Consider the following 20,198-nt stretch of genomic DNA (forward strand, 5'->3'; position numbering starts at 1 on the left):
CAGTGTTGGTGTATCTACAATCCTGTAAACAAATCTTGACTCAACATTAATTTTTTACATTTTGCTCCTGAAGGTTTCTAGTCATCTTTTTAAGTGGGTTGATCAATAGTTTTCCAATTATTCTCAGAATGCTAATTGCCATTAGTGTGAGTTTTCAGAAGAAATTACATTTTATTACATGTCAAGATTCTTCTGCAGGTCATTCAGGCTAATAGAGAGATGCATGATCCTAAATAGGGAATTCATGTTCAAAAACCTTCCACTTTGTCTGAATTAACACAAGATTCATTACTGACAAATAAATCACAGTCTATCTGGTCCTACTAGCAAGTCCACCAACAGAGTGATGCAACTTCAAGTCAGCCTGCAACCCTCTGTCTGTCCACCAGATATCCTCATCGTGTCAGGGGAGAGATTGGCAAAATATCTGGCTGTCAGACGTCTAAAATTAGAGTGGCAGACACATTCTTCTCCCCCGTGTTCATGTGTGTGTGATTGGATTAGATGGGAAGCTGACAAAGTGCCACACACTAATTAGTCTCTCCCAGTGGATGGGAGGGGAGGCAGAGAGAAGTGGTGACGGAAGGAGGACAGGACACAGGAGACTGGGAGGGCAGCACTGGGAAGAGTGATGGGAAAGTGACAGAAAGTCAAGGCTCAGATGAAGAGATGAGGAAAAGCAGCAGAAAAATGATTTCTTGAGCAGTGGAAAAGGCAAATAAAAGAAAATTCACAACCATAATAAGATGGTTTTCGAAAGGCAGACCAAATCCAGGTAAAAAAGAAAAACCGAAGCAATGACGGCTAATTAGCAGGACAAACAAGAATGAGAAGAAAAAACATTTAAAGTACAAAGTAGACAAAATTAGAGACAAGGTTAAAAAAACAAGTATACCTTCCCCCTCTTCCTTGATAGACTTTGGTTCAGAGACGGCAAAACACTGCATGGTCTCGTATTTCTGCTGCGCTGCGTCCTGCTGATCGACGGCCTGGCGAGCTTCGCCGTCGGCGTGAGGGTTGACCAACATACGACAGTTAAAGGTGTGACTGTTCCTGTTGGAGGAGTCGGTGCTGCGATGATTGACTGCATGACAAAGATACAAAAAAAAAAGGGAAATGTAAGAAACAGTTATTTATAAAGTTTGTCATGAATCTACCCTCCAATACAACACAATTGATAAGTTTAAAGAAATCAGAAACACTAAAATTACACTAAAACATACTACTTTAGGAGAATTTAGAGATATTTATAAAATATGTTCACAAAATAAAAGTTAACTTACACATTTAAAAAACTTTTGATAACTCCAAAATGAAGTAAATACACTCTATTGTGGCAAATGTACCAATTTTCTCACCCAGACTCTTAGGCAAAAGGTTCTTGATGAACTCTGCGTGGTCTCCAACATGCAGCACACTGTAGACGCTGGTGTTCATCAGCTCCTCCTGCTGGTAGCGCAAATACTGGCTGACGTTCTCCGACACAAACACGATGTTTCCCTCCATGTTCACAACAAAGAAGAAGCCGTCCAGGGCCTGAGGGGAGAAAAGATTAGCAAAAGTGACGGGGGTGATGGTAAAATATAAAAAAGGATAAATGACAAAGAAAAAGAAAAAATATAGTTAAAAGTGTCTGGGGAAGTATAAGAGTGGACGTAATAAGGAAATTAATTAATTGCAAATATGGTTTATTTGGTTTTATTAAGAGAAAAGAAGAAACATTGATGAGACGACAAAGTAAACATACGAAAGAAGCTTAGCTCAAAACATATTGCAAAAAATAAATGATTTCACAGTAATGAAACTGAACATTTTGTTGGTTATAAACAGCTTCCATCATACATTGTATTTTAAAAATAAATATGCCAGAAACATTACCCGAGTTACATAACTTTTTTCTGTGCAGAATATTAAGTAGCGAAGGATAACCGGGTATAGAAAATGGATGGATGAATATACAGTACACCTATCATAACATTGTGAAAATGAATAAGTTCAATGGAGGAAACACCTTTGTTGCATTTTATTTTGTTTTACATAACTCAATCTCTGCAAGCTTTTTTTTGCACTGCTGCTGAACAACATACATTTGAAATGTTGACTGCATGTTAATGTTTATCTTCCAGACCCCAAGCAGACACCTTTGCCAAAGTTGGTGCTTCTGAATACTATATATAGCTAGTCTGTGTGTATGGGGTCAGACTCCGCCCCTTCTTTTCTAATCTGGCTTTTCCCAAAGGTATTTATACCTCGCCGGGTCCCATGGTAAACGTCATCTCTCACTCGTGCACAGACACACATAGGCTCCACTGTCAGTCAGCGGAGCTCTTATCTCCATTAGTCACGTGTAGAGAACGCTAGATCCAGTCAGAAAGGTGTTCTCAGGCTGACCGTCTCTCTCAGGATGGAATTTGTGCTGTTTGTTCAGGAGTATGGCTACACTTTGATGCATTCAGAGTGAATTAGATCTGTGGAGAACTACTGCTCAGAATATACAGAGTAACTTTACATTTAGATGTCAAAGTAAAAACTGAACAACTGGATTACATTTCCAAATAGTATATTAATTTCCTGAGCTACATGACATTCAAAAGACACAGTAAGAGCCCCATTCAAATATAAGATTTTACATATTGTGCATATATCTGGGTTTTTTTCTGTACTTACATTTTGTTTTTGTTAAATAAATAATGACATGATGCAATCTGTGCTGTGTCTTTTTGCACAGCTAATGTAAACCTTAGGTTAGGAAACGTGACTTAGAGACATGCAGCTGATCTAATAATTATTATGAAATCTAAGTAAGTTACTAGACTATTTCAAGAATGGCAGCACTCACATCTACAGCGGAATGTCTTTTTCAAGGAAAATTAAGTCGGTTTTTGCCTCTACACTCTAATAAAGAGTGTAGAGTCTTTATTATTTTTAATAAAGATAAAGCATGGCCTTCAGGGATGTATGTAGGGCAGAGACAATGAGTGACATGCCTATCTCCTGAAGGGCGGCCCGACAGGCTGAACTGGCCCAATGAAGACTCACATAATGCAGTGTCTTCGAGATAAAGGCTGGCAGCCGAGACTAGTTCAGAGTTGACTGAAACATTACACTATTGCTTTTCTCTGCCCACAAAAAACATTTGCACCAGCAATAGAGAGACTTCTGTATTTTTGTTTACTAGCGTTCACATAGCAACATGTCTGGCACTAGAGCTTCCTATTACCTCATTTTCAATCAAGATGGCAGTAAAGCGTGTCTACTGTGAAATATGTTAATCCTGTGGTGAGTAACTGATTTAAAACTTGATCTGGTAATGGCAGCGGAGGAGCCAGCCATTGGTTACCATGGAGACTGATCGCGGCTTGCTGCACAGGCATTACTGCTGATCAAGGAGTCACACCAGGTTCTTACACAAATCTTCCAGGAAGTATCATCACTTTCAAGAAAGAATGAGAATTTTTTATTTTTATTTTCTAACACCAGAAAAAAGACTTGAAAAATTGCAGGTTACATTAAAGCATTTTTTAAAGTTATACCTGTTTCGATTTTTTAAATTATTTACCCCAACAATAACATCAAAGTTTTTCTTAAAAGTCTGCAGGATTGAAAACTCGTTGGTGTAACGTGCTTGTTCCAGCATGAGAATCTTCCACATTAGATTGCGCTCACCTTCAAGGTAGAACACATTCACATAATATTGAGAGATGAGTTTAAAAGAAAACCAAAAAAAACAATGACAGTTGGACCTACCTCCAGCATCATTGGCCCGAGAGTGTCTTTATCAATGACGGCCTGCCCTGTGGAGGAGACATCTGCCTTCTGCACCTCCTCTGCATTAGCCACCAGGGTCTTTTCTGTGATGAGCAACATAAAAGCAGGTGGTTCAAAAGGGAATCAGGGGATTTTTGTCATGTTTTTATCTCGCATCACCTTTACGTAAAGATAATAGAACCTGTCAGTGAAAAATGAATGTTATAAATGCATGAATAATTGCTGCTGTGGTCAAAGGGACATGTCAAATCTGAAGACACAGATCAAAATAAATAATTTAGTATGTTAAATATCTCCTTGTAGGAAAAGCAGTTTGTTATGGTAAAGCTTTTGCCGTAGGTTGTCTGTTTAAGCAGACAATGCTGACAGTGTTGTTTTTATCTTGATGAAGCCCTCACCCACGCACCCACTTTGTGTTTTCATACACAAGACATGAAGGCCTTCCACATACTACATTCTTTGGAAAGCCGTTCTCTTCTGGTAAAGTTGACATGGTCATTTTTACACTTCAACTCTAAAAGAAAGAGTGGAAATCAGTGAGAGGACATGGAGATTTGAGTGGCTGGCATGTTACTCACAGCACGGCTCGTTGCACAATTTTCCTGTACATTTTTGCAACAACTTTTTCCCTTTCCTTCATGGCCGTACCACCGGACTGTTAAGCCTCCCATGGCCCCATTCGGCCACATAGCTGACATTCCTTTTGTGGGACTGGAGCTGTGGAGTCATCAGCCTTTAAAACTCTGTCACTGCAGAGCCCGGAATGGCACTACAGTGCAAGCTGGAGGGAATTCAAGTCATTGCCAAAGTTTATTTAATTGATAAAATGTGTTATTACAATTTATTTCACCTGACATGATTCTATGTTTGCATTTCCTATTTTTTTCCCCTCAAAAAGAACAAAAGAATCATCTCTAGTGAATAAATATACTTTAAAAACAAATCCTCTGAACTTCTCGACAGCTGACATCTTTGAGGATTGCACATAAACGACTTAACAGTTTGGTGCCGCATATCTTCCTTATTACCCAATGCACAACTCATTAGCTCAAATTAACTTCATTCAGCAGCACTTCCAGCACACGAGCCAAGGTTAAGACCTTAAAGCAGCAGTTTTCATTTACACAACTCATAAAAGCAAGGGATATTCAGCTTTCAGATGGACCGAAACCACACTGTAACTTTTACAGATGAACTTAATGTGACCTTCCTTAAACTTTTGAATGCACATGTCGAACAGTTCAATGTTCAAGTACTTCTTGCACAACTTGCTGTTCTCCAACAAGAAGCTTAACGACAAAATACACAAGTGTTTGATTCATGAATCAACCAATACATTTTCTGGTTCAATCAGAATTGGTATTTAAAAGGCAACCATACTGTTGACATTTTGACATCATTAGACCAAGAAGACATCTAACCACTGATACACAATACCTCACCATTGCAAGGTTTCAAAGAGGATGCTCTCAGACGGAAGTGGCCACTGAGCTTAGAGTGTCATCAGAAGATTGCAACAGAGACAAAGAGACACTTAAAAAGTCATAGAAACTTTTAGAAATTTCCAGTTGGATGACACTTAACTCCCAGGAAATTTCAGGGAGGTGAGAGGCACCCAGGAGTCACGTCAGGCCTGCAAGGCACCTGACCACAGCGCAAGGTACGGATGTCAATGTCTTGCACGGATGTCAGTCGGCCTCAGTGCTGTTCTATGATGAAAGTCGATCCATGTTGAGCAGAAACGATGGCCGCCAATGATGAGGTCAAGGAGAGCACTATGCACCAGCCACCGTTGTCACCAAATGAGCCTTTGGTGTCAATAGTTTTATAGTGTGGACAGGTCCAACTACTGAATACAGAACTGCCCTTCATTTTGAGAATGCTTTAGTGAAAAGTCGATACTACCTGAATAATCCATTGTACCATTGTCATTGCAATCCTGTATGAACAACCCAGACCTAATTTCATCTTTACGGACGACAATGCTCCAGCATCATTAGGAAACAGCTGCTATAGACTGTTGAACCTGTAACAAAGTGATCTGAAACTTTCTCCAGACCTGGATCCCATGGAAAACCCCTCAGATCAGCTGAGACATTAAGTAGAGGTTTGTAACTCTGTACCCCAGACTCCAATGACCTCAGGGCTGCCCTTCATGAAGAGTGGGATGCCTCAGCAGACAATAAGTTGACTTGTGAATGGCATGAGATGAGATGTCGTTGTCAAGCTGTAATTGAAGCAACTCCTCAAGGGCACATGACACCTGGTAGTGAGACATTGAGATTTTTTGTTTTGGCACAACCCACTGTTGTTGGCTTTTGTTCCAATACATTGTGTGACAGAGGGGACTCATCATTGCATGCTTCTACTTAAATACCCTACTTTCATCGTGTCATTGTTTTGAAGTTTATAAGTTTTCCATTAATTTTACCCAAAAGCTAAAACTCCCTAACTTTTTATGAGTTGTGTCATTTGGATAATGGTTATGAATAAACAGATTGGTCAGGAACCTTGATGGTTTTGTGTCAATCTGTCCTAATATTGCACTTTTTTTCTCTCTGGTGTTGAAACTCCAATCAGGACAGCACTATCTGGCATTTCAGGTAAAAAAGTATTTACATCTAACAAACTAAATATTAGGAATTGCACCATAATTGTATTTGTGTAGTATTTGTATACTACACAAATACATGCTTTTATTCCTTTGCAATCTGAGAGTGCGGTCAACCTAAAGATTAGTGTAAAAACTAACATGAGGCTCATAAACACCTTATCACTGGAAACTGATTTGAGCACAGGATGAACATTTTTCCAGTAGTGGCATTATTTTCTTCATTCTCTATTCCTTTTTACCGTTTTTTAAAAAAATTCTGCTTATCAGTTAAATGTTCCTCAACAATAGTGTGTTTTTCTGCTGTTGACCTCACAGCTGTGTGACTTGAGCATTATCCCCGTGCGCGAGTCTGTGCTTATTCAGCTGTTGTTTTCAGATGCAAACAGTGCAATGACACATGGACACCAACTGGGTGACTGCAGGCACAAAAGGAGGAGATGAGCAAGCGAGAGACGAACAGATGAAAGGAAAGATGACAGGACGTGCTTTCAAGTCCGAAGTTTCTACACTCACAACAGGCATGAATGTCATATGTGTATAAATATAAATTTTGAGTTATTATGGATTCTTTTTAAGAAAATAAAAATTAATAGAATAACTTAAAACAAAAGAATTTCCACACAGTACAGAAAAATTCAATCATTTAAATCATTTAATAACTGGTGATAAAGGCCAAGTGCAGCTAGTAGTTTCTCTGTTTCACTATAATATAATTATTTTGACAACTGTCACTGAACTGAACAGACTTTAGAATAATGACAAAATCCAAGTCCAGAAATGATTTTAATGATTTTATGTCCTTTAAATATGTCCGAGTTTCTCAAGGTCTGGGGAAACTTTCCCTCCTCAGGGGAAAAATACTTGAACAAAATTTCAAATTCTTACAACACTAGATCTCATCTGTCAAACATGGTGGTGGTAGCATCATGCCTTAGAGATGTTTTCAACCTAATTTAAATGCAATTATGTGTTGCATAATGTTAAGTAAATATCAATGAAATCACCCATATTGCGTTCACATTCATGTCCATATTTTTTGTATTCAAACTTGGAGGTGTGGGATGAAAAAAAATAAGATTAGAATATAAAAGAAAAATCTAAATAGTGGATGAGCAACACATCATATATTAAAAAGAAAGGAGAGAGAAAGCCAAAAGGAAAATAATGAAGGAGAAAATGTGTCTAATGAATAGAATAACCAAGACGAAAGGGAAAAAAAGACCAAGAAAAAGAACTGGAACCAAACAGGAAGAGGAATCAAGTAAAGAAAAAGAGAGCAGATTGCAGACAAAATCTGAAAACAGAACAGATAAGAGGAAGAACGAAAATAATGAGAAATCCATTAAGTGAGTGGAAATGTATATTAAAATGATGGTTTATAAAATTGTGACATTTATGCAAAGAGGATTAAATATGAGGCAGAGGAGTGTAAAAAGGTGAGAACATTGTGAAGAAAAGCTTAAGAGAAAGTGAGGGACGAATCAGAGGAGCAGATCCTCCTGCTACTCTCTGCAGGCTCATTTCATGTTGGTCACTGTTATATAAGCGCTCCAGCAGAGGCTGTCTCACCATTACAGTCCTTTCACAGTCTGTGGGCTCCCACTGTGAAGGGGATTGTTTTCTATTTACTTTTTAAAGTTAAGGAGTCCACATTGGCTCTTGAGATTTCAGTTTTATAAACATCACTTCCGAGCTCTTCTAGTACCCACAGATATCACACTCTCTACCAGCAGATGTTCCCCTTTCATGGTGGGAAACACTGGAAGGCCTATTTAGTGATAAATAAATGGTTATCTGAGGAAATAAGCTGCTTGTGACATTCTAATGGAAAAACAAATTAAATAGCTTATGCAGCCTTTCAATTTCTTTATTCAGGACATCTGAAACTGGAAAGTCCACAACCTACCATACCATTGCAGATCCCTCCCTTTAAAAAGGGAGGGATCTGCAAAATGCATAAAAGACAAAAAGCACACTGTGAAAATGAAGATACTGCTACATCTAACAATTTTTTTTATTATTACAAGGTCTTTCACCTGGGTCCCAGGAGGTCTGACTGACAGTCTTTCCTCTTCACAGATTTATTTATAAGCTGGGAAAAGTGGCATCTGTTCTAAAAACTACCTTAAAATTATACAGTTAAAAGCTAGCTAACGCTAATGGCTAACTGTAGCATCCAATCAGCCCAAACTCAGTGCATCGTATAAAATGATGTTCTGAGGATTTTTCCCAACAGCTAAACATGTTGCCTTCAGGAACAGCTGAAAATTTCTAAACCTCAACATTGATCATTTTTTAAGAACCAGAAGAAAATATGATGTGAACTGCCTTGTTGCTGAAATGTGCTATATAATTAAACTTTAAGTGGTTAAATTATTGTATGATCTGTCTATCCAGGCATCGGCTATGCTACTTTATTCACTGAAAAACATCCAACCCAATATTCAGTAAATCCTATACTTTTTTAAATTTTAGACAATATTAATCAAAATAATTTCAGAAATTGAAAACTATTCTGTTTACTGCTGCCCAAGGTAGAATAAAATCATAATAATTGTACTAATTGTATATTGTACTGTCCTGAATAGGTCCAAAGCAGTGATTTTTGTGAACCAATGCTCTCCTACTTAATCTGCATTATTTTTTCAGTAATACTTGAAGTTGGTAGTGTCAACTAGCAGGGTTGAGGATCTAACACCAAATCCTTCAAAAAAGAAGAAGTGACATAAAAGCTCACCCTGCTCCTTGATCTGCCTGATCTGCTTCACCGTCTCTTTGAGGATGGCACATTTGTCGGGCTTGACGTTGAGGTCGTCTATGTCGTTGATGTTGGCAAAGATCAGCTCTGCCAGCTCCTCGATGTATTTGTTCTCCTGCTCCCTGTTGCGCCTCTCGGTACTTCGCTTTGGGCTGCAGGACAGCAAGGAATGACGCCAAAACCATGAATCAACCTCAACTGGAGAAAAAAGAACTAAGTGGTGGAAATTGTCAAGACAAACATCACTGTACAATGCTGGACATTACATCTGAAAAGCTTTTGTCTTTGTGCACTGACCAGCTTTTTTGTGAGAAAAAGACCTCCCCGGTGACCCTGAATTAACTTTGTGACCTCTTGGTGACCTGACATTAATGAGACATATGACCTCTGTGCAAAGAACTGAGCATCATTATGACAACTTTTGTGTCGTTACAAAACTATTGTCTGTAAAAATGAACCACAACTGTTTTCTTCCTAAAGCGGCATTAACACCAATTCATCATTTACAAAAGATTTGGAATAACTTTAAAGTGATTCACATTTTGTAAGATCACATTCTTTATACATTTCCCCTGTTCATTGGTCTTCATGATGCTGTATTTTCTGTAATAGTATCTAAGAACCCTTTGTTTCTGTTTTTATACTGAGACTAAATTAGTTGTAGAAGAGAAAATGGGGTTGAAATGTAAAACAAATTTTCAGAATTTCATTTGTTAAGAAAAGGTATGAATTATGTACCCTATTTCTTCTACTTAATTACTTTAAAATCGTACGAATATAAATTGGCATTTTGTGTGTGTGTGTTTTGTTTTTTTTGCTGGTAACATAATAAAATGCAAAACAGGTCAAGGTGTACAAAGGCATTGTGTCTGTGCTTCACCTAGGAGAAGAGATTTCAGATTTAAAACCAATGTCCAAATCCTTATTAGCTTTTCAGAGTTTGGTTTGTTCTTAGTTCTAGTTCTTTACTTGAGAAGAAATGTCTCCCTTTTAAATCCTCAAGTAAAAAAAACCCAGAGATTAAAAAAGTTATTGATTTGCAAAATGCATAAAAGACAAAAAGAACACTGTGAAAATGAAGATACTGCTACATCTAAAAATGTTCTATCATTATTTTTTTATTATTATTGAAGACAAGGTCTTTCACCTGGGTCCCAGGAGGTCTGACTGACAGTCTTTCCTCTTCACAGATTCCCCTTTGGGGGGCTCAGGAGTGTCCCCCCCACCACTACTCATCTTCAGCAGTTATCAGCACCTAAACCAAAGGAAGACAGGAAAGCAAAGCAGACACTTAGTGATAACATACCAAATGACAAACCTTTGATTCTCTTTGATTCTAAAAGGGCATCAAAGAATCTCTTTAAGCGATTCTTTGATTCTCCAGCAGCAGCAGAAATCAGGCTAATAAATATAAACTTTGCTGTTTTTGTTTTATGTCTGACAAAATACCCAAAAATGGCAGAAATCTGTAGGTTGGTAAATACATTTTCAGAGTACTTTATAGACTCCCTTCACATTTAAGGAGGTTCCAGAATCCAACCATGTAGGACCAGGTCAGAGACCAGGGCTGTTTAAACAGGCCCTGCCTGGGCATGCTCATTATATTTGACAGCAGTAGACTAATTAACTCCCAAGTTCAAACATCCATCTCTTTACTTTCTTTATTAATAGTAATGTTTGCCTCATTACAATGTATACTCTTCTCTGAGTGTTTGAAGTTTCCAGTCATACAAGTAAGCAGAGTTAAGATCAAATCCCTAACAATAAAAAAGAAGATGATGGTAAAGTTGAAAATAAAATAAAAAAAGCCATTTGTCTCCTCAGAGTTTCAGTCAGCACAATTAATCACAATATTTTAAAAAGGTACGTTTTTAATCTCCTGGTGATGTAAACAACCCGCAGAGTGCATTATCAAACACAGATTATGAGTCACAAAAAACAATGTATCACTGTAATGAGCCTGAAGGCAATATGTGGGCAGCCCAGTGGGAATACAGTGGGTGTCAGTAATTACTTCAGATAGAAATAGCTAATTCACGTAGGCACTATCACTGTTCCCTCATTCACTTTAACATGTCAGTCTTCAATATGAATGATGGTTGGGATGTTTGGAGAATATTCCTGTAATCTCAATCAAAAATAGGGGCAAAACATAACTTAGGTCACACTGAAATAAAGCATTCATGGAGCAAGAAAGATGCACCATATGGCCGTATCATGCTGCTAGACTTGCCCCATATGGTTCAGTAAAAGGGACACAATTTAGACAAGTGAGCTGCCAGAGCTGCTGGTACAGTGGAGCCACAAAGCTGCTGGTGGTGGAATAAGAATCAAAATCAGCTTTATTTGCCAAATTTCTGCACCCAAAAATGAATAAAAATGAACAAATATATATTTTTTGTAAATATGTATGCCTGCAATTCACACGTTGTGATTTGGAACTTCAGTAAAGGGCCATTTCACAGCTTTTAAGATTCTGGACTAGTTTTATCAGCTCTGATTCAAAATCTAAAATGGATAGACCAATCAAATCTGGACTAAATCATGGACTTGTGATTTAGTATGGATATTCATAAATGAATTGTCAAATTGAAAAAAATGTTTCCATGTTAGTTGACCATCCAAAAGATCTTCAGCTGCAGCAACAATATGAAGCAAGGCCCACTTTTCATGATGCAAACAATTAATCTTGCTTTGTCAATTTGTTTTTCTATATATTTTAGCCAATTTTCTATTCTAGTTGGTCTTCCTGACACTGCCCTCTACCTCTGTTTGAGTTACTTCATAGGCCTGCACAATATACATCAAGTTGTAAAAATATTTTCTCCAGCAAACATTTAGTTAAACGTATGCTCTAGATAAAGTTTGCAAGTTGGTAAGCAACTTCTATCATTAAACCCCCATTTTAGTTTTTATTACGTTCCAAAATAAAAATACACATTTCATTCCATCCTTAAAATGAACTTCTGAATACAAAAACATGGCTGGTTGTGCAGGTTTGTTTTCTGGAATATATTTTAATTTAACATCTACTACCAGCTTTTGTTTCCGATATCCAGCTTCACATCATCCCCTGAGAACCACTGAAAGAAATGACACGAAACCTCAGAAGAAGACACTGAGCATGACTTTCTTCTTTGCAAAATATAAACAAAACTGTAAAGCGTCTCCCTTTTGTTTTTGGCAAAAGACCAGAATTTACTTTTTTGATCCACATTAGAGTTTGATTACACCTTTACACCTCCAAATGAACAGGACTGGTGAAAACACACCTTAAAACCAAAGACATGGTAACAAACAAAATACCACATTCAGGATCTTAGAATCCCCGTTCAATAAAGAACATGTTTTAATGCATTCAGTGAGCAATGAGAGCCAATTTACTATTTTCCAACCAACCTGATGGCTAACAGTAGAGATAAAGTGTTTCCAGTAAAGCTCAACGTGTGCCCAGACTCACATTTCCCGCCATCAGTTTTTCTCTGGGCTTGCCTACAGCTGGCATCCGCAAGGAGAGTAAAATCTCATTTTACAACCAAAAATATTAGAAAGGATCAGTTTTATTCTGCAAGAGTGCATCTAAGACAATCATTTTCACACAATCAGACAATGATGAAGACGTCCAATAATTAAATGCAGGGGGGAGGTGGTGTTTATAGGGATAGTGGGCCTTTAAGGCCCTTCAACAGGCGGGGACACATCACCTGACAGTTACATAAGAGCCGGTCAGTGGGACTGATACTGCGCAGATGAAGGCAGAAGAGAGGGATAAGCAAAAGGGAAAACAACAGGGAGAGAGAGAGAAAGGAGATTAGCAAGAAAGAATTGGTGTAAGAAAGAGAGAAGAGGAGACAGAGAAAGAAATATTTTAAAACGGTATCAAGGGAAATAAACGAATGGACAAGCTGTCAGTTTTTGTGTCATTAGGGAAAATGTTTCCGACACAGATATTATGTTGACAAGAACAAATGCTGTACAATGATACAGGCGGGGGTAAACAGAGTGACAGCAGGAAGAAAACGGGAGGTGGGTCATTTGTTGCTCTAAATAATCAGGCCTGAAGGCAGAGGAAAGTATGGCCTAATTACACCATACGGGATAAGAGGATGGGAGGAAACGGCAGATAGCATGATACTGACAACACAAATGAAAAACTTTAAGACAACTAGTGCAGAAAGTATGTTAGTTAATATCATCAACGCTTATTTTCACGACTGAACTTTCATGCTAGCATCATTGTTTCAGCATCGAAAATCATCTTTCCACACACAGAGAGCGAAAATTTGGTGAAGCACTGTAACATCCATCATCTGATTGCCAGAAGGCAACCACTTGATAAGAGAAAAATTGAAGCGTTGTGCAGAGAAAATACCCGGAAAACACAGCGTGAGAATTTCGGGGATTCCCTGACTTTTTGCCTGTAGTCCAGGCAGCACGTACTCCCAATACTGAGCATTCATACCGCAATAAGAGGCCGGCAACTTTTCAGACAAAGAGGCCTTCCATCTGAGCTTCAGGATATACAATTAAAGCCAGAAGACAACACACACCCATTAGTAAGACACACACACCTTTTTTCTCTGTCTGAATTAAATCAGACCAAACTTCTCTGGATTAAGTTCAGCTGGAATCAGCAAGATTATTCCCATTTGCTAAATGCCACAATAATTAGGGAAAGAATATGTCAGAGATTTATTAATGTCTACAAAATTTTATTTTTACATTATTTCCTTAGAATTTAATCTCGCAATTCAATTCAATTTTGATTCTTCAATTTAAAATTGCTTTAAATACTTCAACATCGTTTTAGGGTTAGTGGAAATTTCCTCGACTGCAATGCAACTGTCGAACTTTAAACGTACCCAACCCCAGAGCCAGGCTTTCACAGCAGAATCTCAGGAGATGACGCCAGAATGAACTAGTTATATATTAATTATGATCATACTGAGAGGAAACAGGTGAGCTTAAGAGGTAATATCACACAACATTGAAGTCCTCATGTTTCACGGCTGCAGAGCATGCAACAGTCCCACATGATGGTGTCAGAAATCGATACAAAAAGGCTCCTTTAAACTTTCAATCAATCACAAAGAAGCTCCACACACAGACACAAAGTCTGAGCACTCACAACTGACATCGCTTGGATGTTCATGTCAATATTTGTGTGCTTCACAATACACAGACACATGCGCAAAGGTACACATATGGCGCGTAAACATGTGCATTATAAATTAACACTAATGCAGGCTGCAACAAAAGCCTTTATCCAGCTCTGCCCGATGCTAATGCAATCAGAGGAGCTGAGAGCTTTGCAAAGCGAAGCCATTTAAAAACAATTTGAGCTGGAGAGAAGGGACAGGGCCAGAGGGTCAATGCTGCCATTAAGAAATTAAAGCTGAGGATTGATCACTGCCTGCTTAAGTGGGCCTCGTCTCCAATAGAACCCAAGCATGTGTTTGGGTTTGGGTTCTGCAAACCTAAAGTCAGAAGGCAAAACTGTTCCTCACAAAGCAAAGTAATATTTCTGTGAAATACATATACAAAACTTCTTTAGTCTCTACAAATTTTGTGAATGAACTCATACGAAAGTGTCAGGATTGCGGTTCTGAAAGTGTTAGCAGTCATTTATTACCAGACCGTCTTTCTGGTTTTCAAAAAACAAACCCCTGTGGTTTCTCTATGCTGCTGTGCTGCAGCGGACAGAGAGCATGTAGGTGTCAGATTACACTCAGATGGAGGTCAGGCTTGGGGAAGAGATAGAAACACGGAGCTGCTCTTGATTTTAGCTTCAGTTATGCAGATGAAAAACAGCAAAACATGAGTAAAAGTTCTACAAAATGCATCAATAAGTAACAGCCCCTTCATTTGCGACTGAGCTAATGGTTGGTCTTTCACAAGCCGCCCTTGTGAAAGACCAAAGACTCTCAAAATGATAGTTGTCATAGGAGTACAGTACATTACGGGCTGTTATTAAGGTAATGAGTCATCCCCAGGCCTTAGCTTGCACACTAATTGAGGTTTTGAGCTTGTAACAAAAAAAGTGGACCATGATGTCTTATGTAATGACAGAGAGCAGAAAATTAAAGCTGATAGTGGGATAACGGAGAGCCTCTCTATGCCTAATGTGATAACACCTTCACTGAGTAAATGTCAGAGCTTTTATCCCCAGAAATGAATTGAGTCAATCAGTTTAGCAGCAGCTTCACTCCCTTTAGGTCTGTGTGTTTGCTGAGACGAATTGCTTCCGAGAAACTTTTTCAAAGAAGCGCCTTCATTAATTAGTTGGAATTAAATGAACCTCACATCAACAGAGCCATTGTGCATTTTATTCTTCCTAATGTTTCCATCAACTTTTTAACATTTTGTTTTCAGATACTGTCATTTCCTCTCTCACTTATTAGCTCCTCTGTACAAAGATCAGATCTCAGTGACAAAAGAAATAGAGAAGATACAATCTTTTATTATTTCATGTTGAAGAAAATTCCCAGATTTATTTTATTAAAAATTATTGAAAACACAATAAGAATCCATAAAACAAATTTTTTTTAAATGTACCATTTTTTCAAATAAATCTACTTAGAAAGTTAGATCAGTCTGTAGATTTTAAGGCTAAATTTACTTACTTTTAGGTATAAATACGACAATATGGCATAAAGGTCTATTTCTCCCAGGCAGTGTTCAAAATTGCGACCTTTAGGTATAAATGTCAGGTAAGACATTTATATATATTCAGGTTAATCTTAATGGTAGGTAGAAAAAAAATCTACTCTCTTAAAACTACTCTACAAAATCTACAAACAAGAAGAAGATGACCTACTTGTATCTCAACACAGTGAACATGATGGGAAAAAAGCCGCTGCTGATTAATGTTAAAGCTCTGCCGAAAATGTGGCATCAGAAAGTCTCCAAGTCTGCAGAAAAATCTTCTGATGCTGTATGCCAACTGTTTGCTTGTGAGTTATACCAGGAAAAATATATATTTTTTCTTTCCTACCATCCTCATCATAAACATGTGGGGTTTCAGTTAAACCAAAGTGTGAGCTGATGTGGTCAGCAACACAGGAGTCCCTCAGGGGACGGTCTTCTCACCGTTCCTTTTCACTCTGTACACATCGGATTTCTGGTAAAATTCAGTCTCAGGCCACCAGTAGAAACACTGAGATGAGTCTGCAGTGGTTGGGTTTACCAGGGATGGATAAGACAATGGACTGGATTGGAGGATCAACACAGATGCTGTGTACAAGAAAGGGATGAGTTGATTCTACTTCCTGAGGTGGCTTCGATCCTTTCATGTTTGAAACAAGATGTCGTTGATCTTCTACCAGCCTGCGGTAGAGAGTGGATCAACAAACTGATTCACAAAGCTGGAAAAATCCTTGGTCCAGGACAGGAAGTCTCTGAACAATCTGGTCTCCATCATGAAGAATCCATCACACCTATTACACGACACTGTGGAGCTCTTTTTCTAACACACTGCTGCAGCTCCGCTGGCACAATGAACAGTTCAGAAAATTATTTTTCCTTATTCTCAAAAACTCTTATGTGTGACAGAGGTGGTCACACCTCTTTATTGTGAATTGAAACCACCACATTAATTTCGGCAGTACTCCTACTCCCTAAATGACTCCTTCCATGGCTCACCAGCACTGACGTACATTCAGCCTCTGGTTCTGTCTGTTTGTCTATCACCACAGTTGAAAAATGCTGTAAATCTTTTTTTTTTGTTTTTTTTTTGGATGAGATTTTCACAATAAAGTTTACATCTTCTAAAATCAAAAATTTTAGGCATAACATAAAGTTTTTTGTCTGAATAATCATACTCAGATAGAAATGTGTGCTTTGCTCACATTCAACTAAAATTGAACATTTTTATCAAAAAGCACAGGTTTGGAGCCTAATGAGAGACTGTGGTGTAAAATAAAGTTTATTGTGAAAAGCAAACATTATTTTTTAAGTGTTGTGGAGTTTCAGTGATAGTGCTTTTCTTTTAAATGTCCTGGTAAACATGACGGAGTGCATGGCAACATGTTCTCTTTCAAATATCTGGATATTTTTAATAAAAATCCAGTTGTCTCTGCTGGAAAACTGAAAATGGGTCAGCATGGGCATGAGTCGACAGGATAATGATTCAAAAATAGATCTACGTAAATTATATCAACAACCTGTGGGGTGAGATGAGAAAAGAGATTAAAGGGACAATCCAGAGATAATGTGCAAAGTAATGGTCAAAGATCTCCCACACTAACTCTCTACACACTAACTTATAGAAGTGTAGCAGTGTTGGTCTGTCAAAAAGGGGGCAGTTACCAAAGTAAATCAATCTAACTATTCTAAGATTATTCTAAGATTCTGGCCTATTGTTTTCCTACTCATCATTTTATACATATTTCCAATGAAGACCTTTTACCCCATCTCTTTCATAAAAAAGGGTCTTTGGCATTTAACTTCCCCTGGTATGTTATAATTTGGATCTGACCTCATCCTCTGCCGGTAAATAAAATAATCAAAGGGAAAGTTAGCTTATGTATAAACAATTCACTACTTGTTTTTAAAAACCATAAAAAACTTGTCCCCAATAAACAGATGAATCACCAACTTAAGTAAGGAATCAATCCATCACATAGCACCAATTAGGATCAGTTAAGGACTTTGACACCAGTGGATTAGACAATTGGGAGGAGGGACCCCCCTCCTGTTTGTTTCCCAGCTTCTGTTAAAGCATCAGAGCAAAAACCAACAAACCCTCTGATCACACACAAGTGCACAGTAAAGTAGACCTAATGCCCTGCAGAGGCTGTACTATGACATGGGTTCCTCCCATGACGAAGGACCTAAAGCCAGGTTAGTCGTTTTGTCTACGCATACATCTGTGTGCAGCACTTTCCATATCAGTAAATCAAATCTGTTTATGTACTTCTCAGGTGTTTGGTGTGGTGATGCTATGCTGAGGCGCTGCCTTAATGACTGGTGGCTTGTTGCCATTTCAGAGACAGTACTGGAGAAAGATTTCGACTGCTGCTTCCTTTCACAACCCAGAGGCTCACGGGAGTTGACTCAGCAAATAATCACAAAGCAAATAAGACCTACAAAGAAATGTTTGGCTGAACTAGCAAACTTTTAAAGAGGCCCCAGTTAGACCACTATGTGTCCTGTAAAAAGATCTAATTAACTTTAGTGTTATTTAAAGTAAAAAAAACATTCACCTAGTGGGTTCCTACCAATCGGGATTGACACATATGGCCAGTCGACAAGCTTCCAATGACTAAAGAAAAACAAAATTCTTTTGATTTAAGAGAAAGAAAAAAAAACATGAAAAATCATGCTAAGTGCCCACACAGCCCAGAGACAGTTTCTTAGTGTGTGACCCACTGGCACATAGTGGCCACAACATATGGGGCTGAAAATGTTTGACCCAAGTATTGGCTTAGTTTTGGGATGCCCCTCCTCAGCCCACGTGAACATGTATGCTAGGTACTAGCAGCAATCACAATTTTGAAGTTGGAAGTGTTTGAATTTGAGTAAATTACAAAATAAAGCTGTTGACCCGACACTAAAAAAGGCACTACCACTTAAACTGGAATATTGTTACAAGACTAAGCAACATTGAAGAGCTATGGGACACGTTGGAAAGGTTTCAGTAATTAAGTTTGACAATTGGACCAAGACTCTGTCTCAGTTAAGTTTATTAGTTTGGCTACCTAAGCTGTATGTGTTAACCAAATCTCATTAATCATGCTGCTGGACAAAGAGGTATTAAAAGGTGTTAACACAAAGTGTGCAGCAGCTAAAACTCTCAATGCAAATTAAGACATCCAGTATAATTTAATCTGAAATCCATCTGAAGCTAAAGAAGAAGAAGAAAAAAATCAGGCTTAAAGACAAAATGTAGACAACTTTTTATACTTTGTTCAACACTATTTTTAATCAGGTTGTCTTATCAAAACCTAACAAAAAACTACCAGTTTTACAAATCAGGTTGAACATCCAACATTGCGGTCGCAAATGAACAAAGGACTTGATAAGAAAGAAACCCTCACCTACAAAAACCCACAACTTTTTATTAGGTTTCCAAAGACTTCTGGCACCAGTGTGCTGGAAAGAAAAGTAAATGCTTGTCTGTGTGCTGAGAAGTGAGTCCACTTAAAATCCATCTGTACAAATTGACCCACTTCAACAACTGCTCACCTTTCGGACCAGCCGCACCGTATTTTTTTTTTGTCTAGCAAATAACACTAATTGGTATTTGTGTAGCAGCGTGATCCGGTGTCACCGGGGCACGGTTGGAAGGCTTGGCCATTGTTACTTTTCCATTTTTAGTCTACGTCAACAGAAATCAATTAAAATGTTGTTTTCATTTCTAAATGAAGAAAAAATGAATAAACTCATTATAGGAATTACTTCATAGAAAAGAGAGAAAGGTTAAGAGTAAATCATTTAGGAACTAAACTGTTCGATTTAAAAGTGATTTTATGCAACAACAAGAAAGCTAATCACGAATGGAGACTAAATGAAATAACACCTTTAAAACAAACAGTTGTGTGTGGATGGAGGCAGTAGATAACCGTCACTCTGCATGAGCAACCTCATGTAATACTAGAGCCTGATCGATTATAGACCAGAATCAATAACATTGAACATGCCTGCCCGGATGCTAACTCAGTTGACACGCTGGTGTGCAGGCACATCAAGACAATCACAAAAATAAGAAATTGTTTCAGAATTGAAATTAAATAGAAATAAAAAACCCTCAAAGAAGTACTAAATGTTATGTAGGCGAGGAAATTAAACCAAGTCGAATCTTGGTGTCCATAGTTAGCTTCTTTAGAAAAGTCGAATACATGCAGGAGAAATCACTCTCAGGCAGTCAGAGTGAAACTTGTAGAGTTAGTGGGAAGAAGAGAGGGAAGCTTTGCTTATTGCCAGAAACGCTCGCTGTCTTCTGTCCCCTGTGTAATAACTGCAGGATTGCACTGCTAACACAAATACAGTGGTGTCTCAATGTGCACACACATGCTCCTGAGCAGGATTTCTTCATCTTCAGCTCATGTTTCACAGTTA

At 38.1% G+C, this 20,198-nt stretch overlaps 1 protein-coding gene across 4 annotated transcripts in view; it reads right to left on the reverse strand.

Moving 5' to 3' along the window:
- The window catches only part of LOC116721538 (nuclear receptor coactivator 2-like), a 54,272-nt gene that overhangs the window by 17,462 nt on the left and 16,612 nt on the right, over positions 1-20,198 (reverse strand). For all 4 annotated transcript variants that reach the window (XM_032565326.1, XM_032565327.1, XM_032565328.1 and 1 more), the window contains 5 exons: positions 10,288-10,395; positions 9,120-9,292; positions 3,748-3,851; positions 1,359-1,536; positions 896-1,084 (listed from right to left, as the gene is read on the reverse strand). In XM_032565326.1, the coding sequence (XP_032421217.1) occupies positions 896-1,084; positions 1,359-1,536; positions 3,748-3,851; positions 9,120-9,292; positions 10,288-10,376 (733 nt within the window). In that variant the 5' untranslated portion in view covers positions 10,377-10,395. The remainder of the gene's footprint in view (positions 1-895; positions 1,085-1,358; positions 1,537-3,747; positions 3,852-9,119; positions 9,293-10,287; positions 10,396-20,198) is intronic.

This window comes from Xiphophorus hellerii, chromosome 6, assembly GCF_003331165.1.
Source record: "Xiphophorus hellerii strain 12219 chromosome 6, Xiphophorus_hellerii-4.1, whole genome shotgun sequence".
Lineage (NCBI taxonomy): Eukaryota > Metazoa > Chordata > Actinopteri > Cyprinodontiformes > Poeciliidae > Xiphophorus > Xiphophorus hellerii.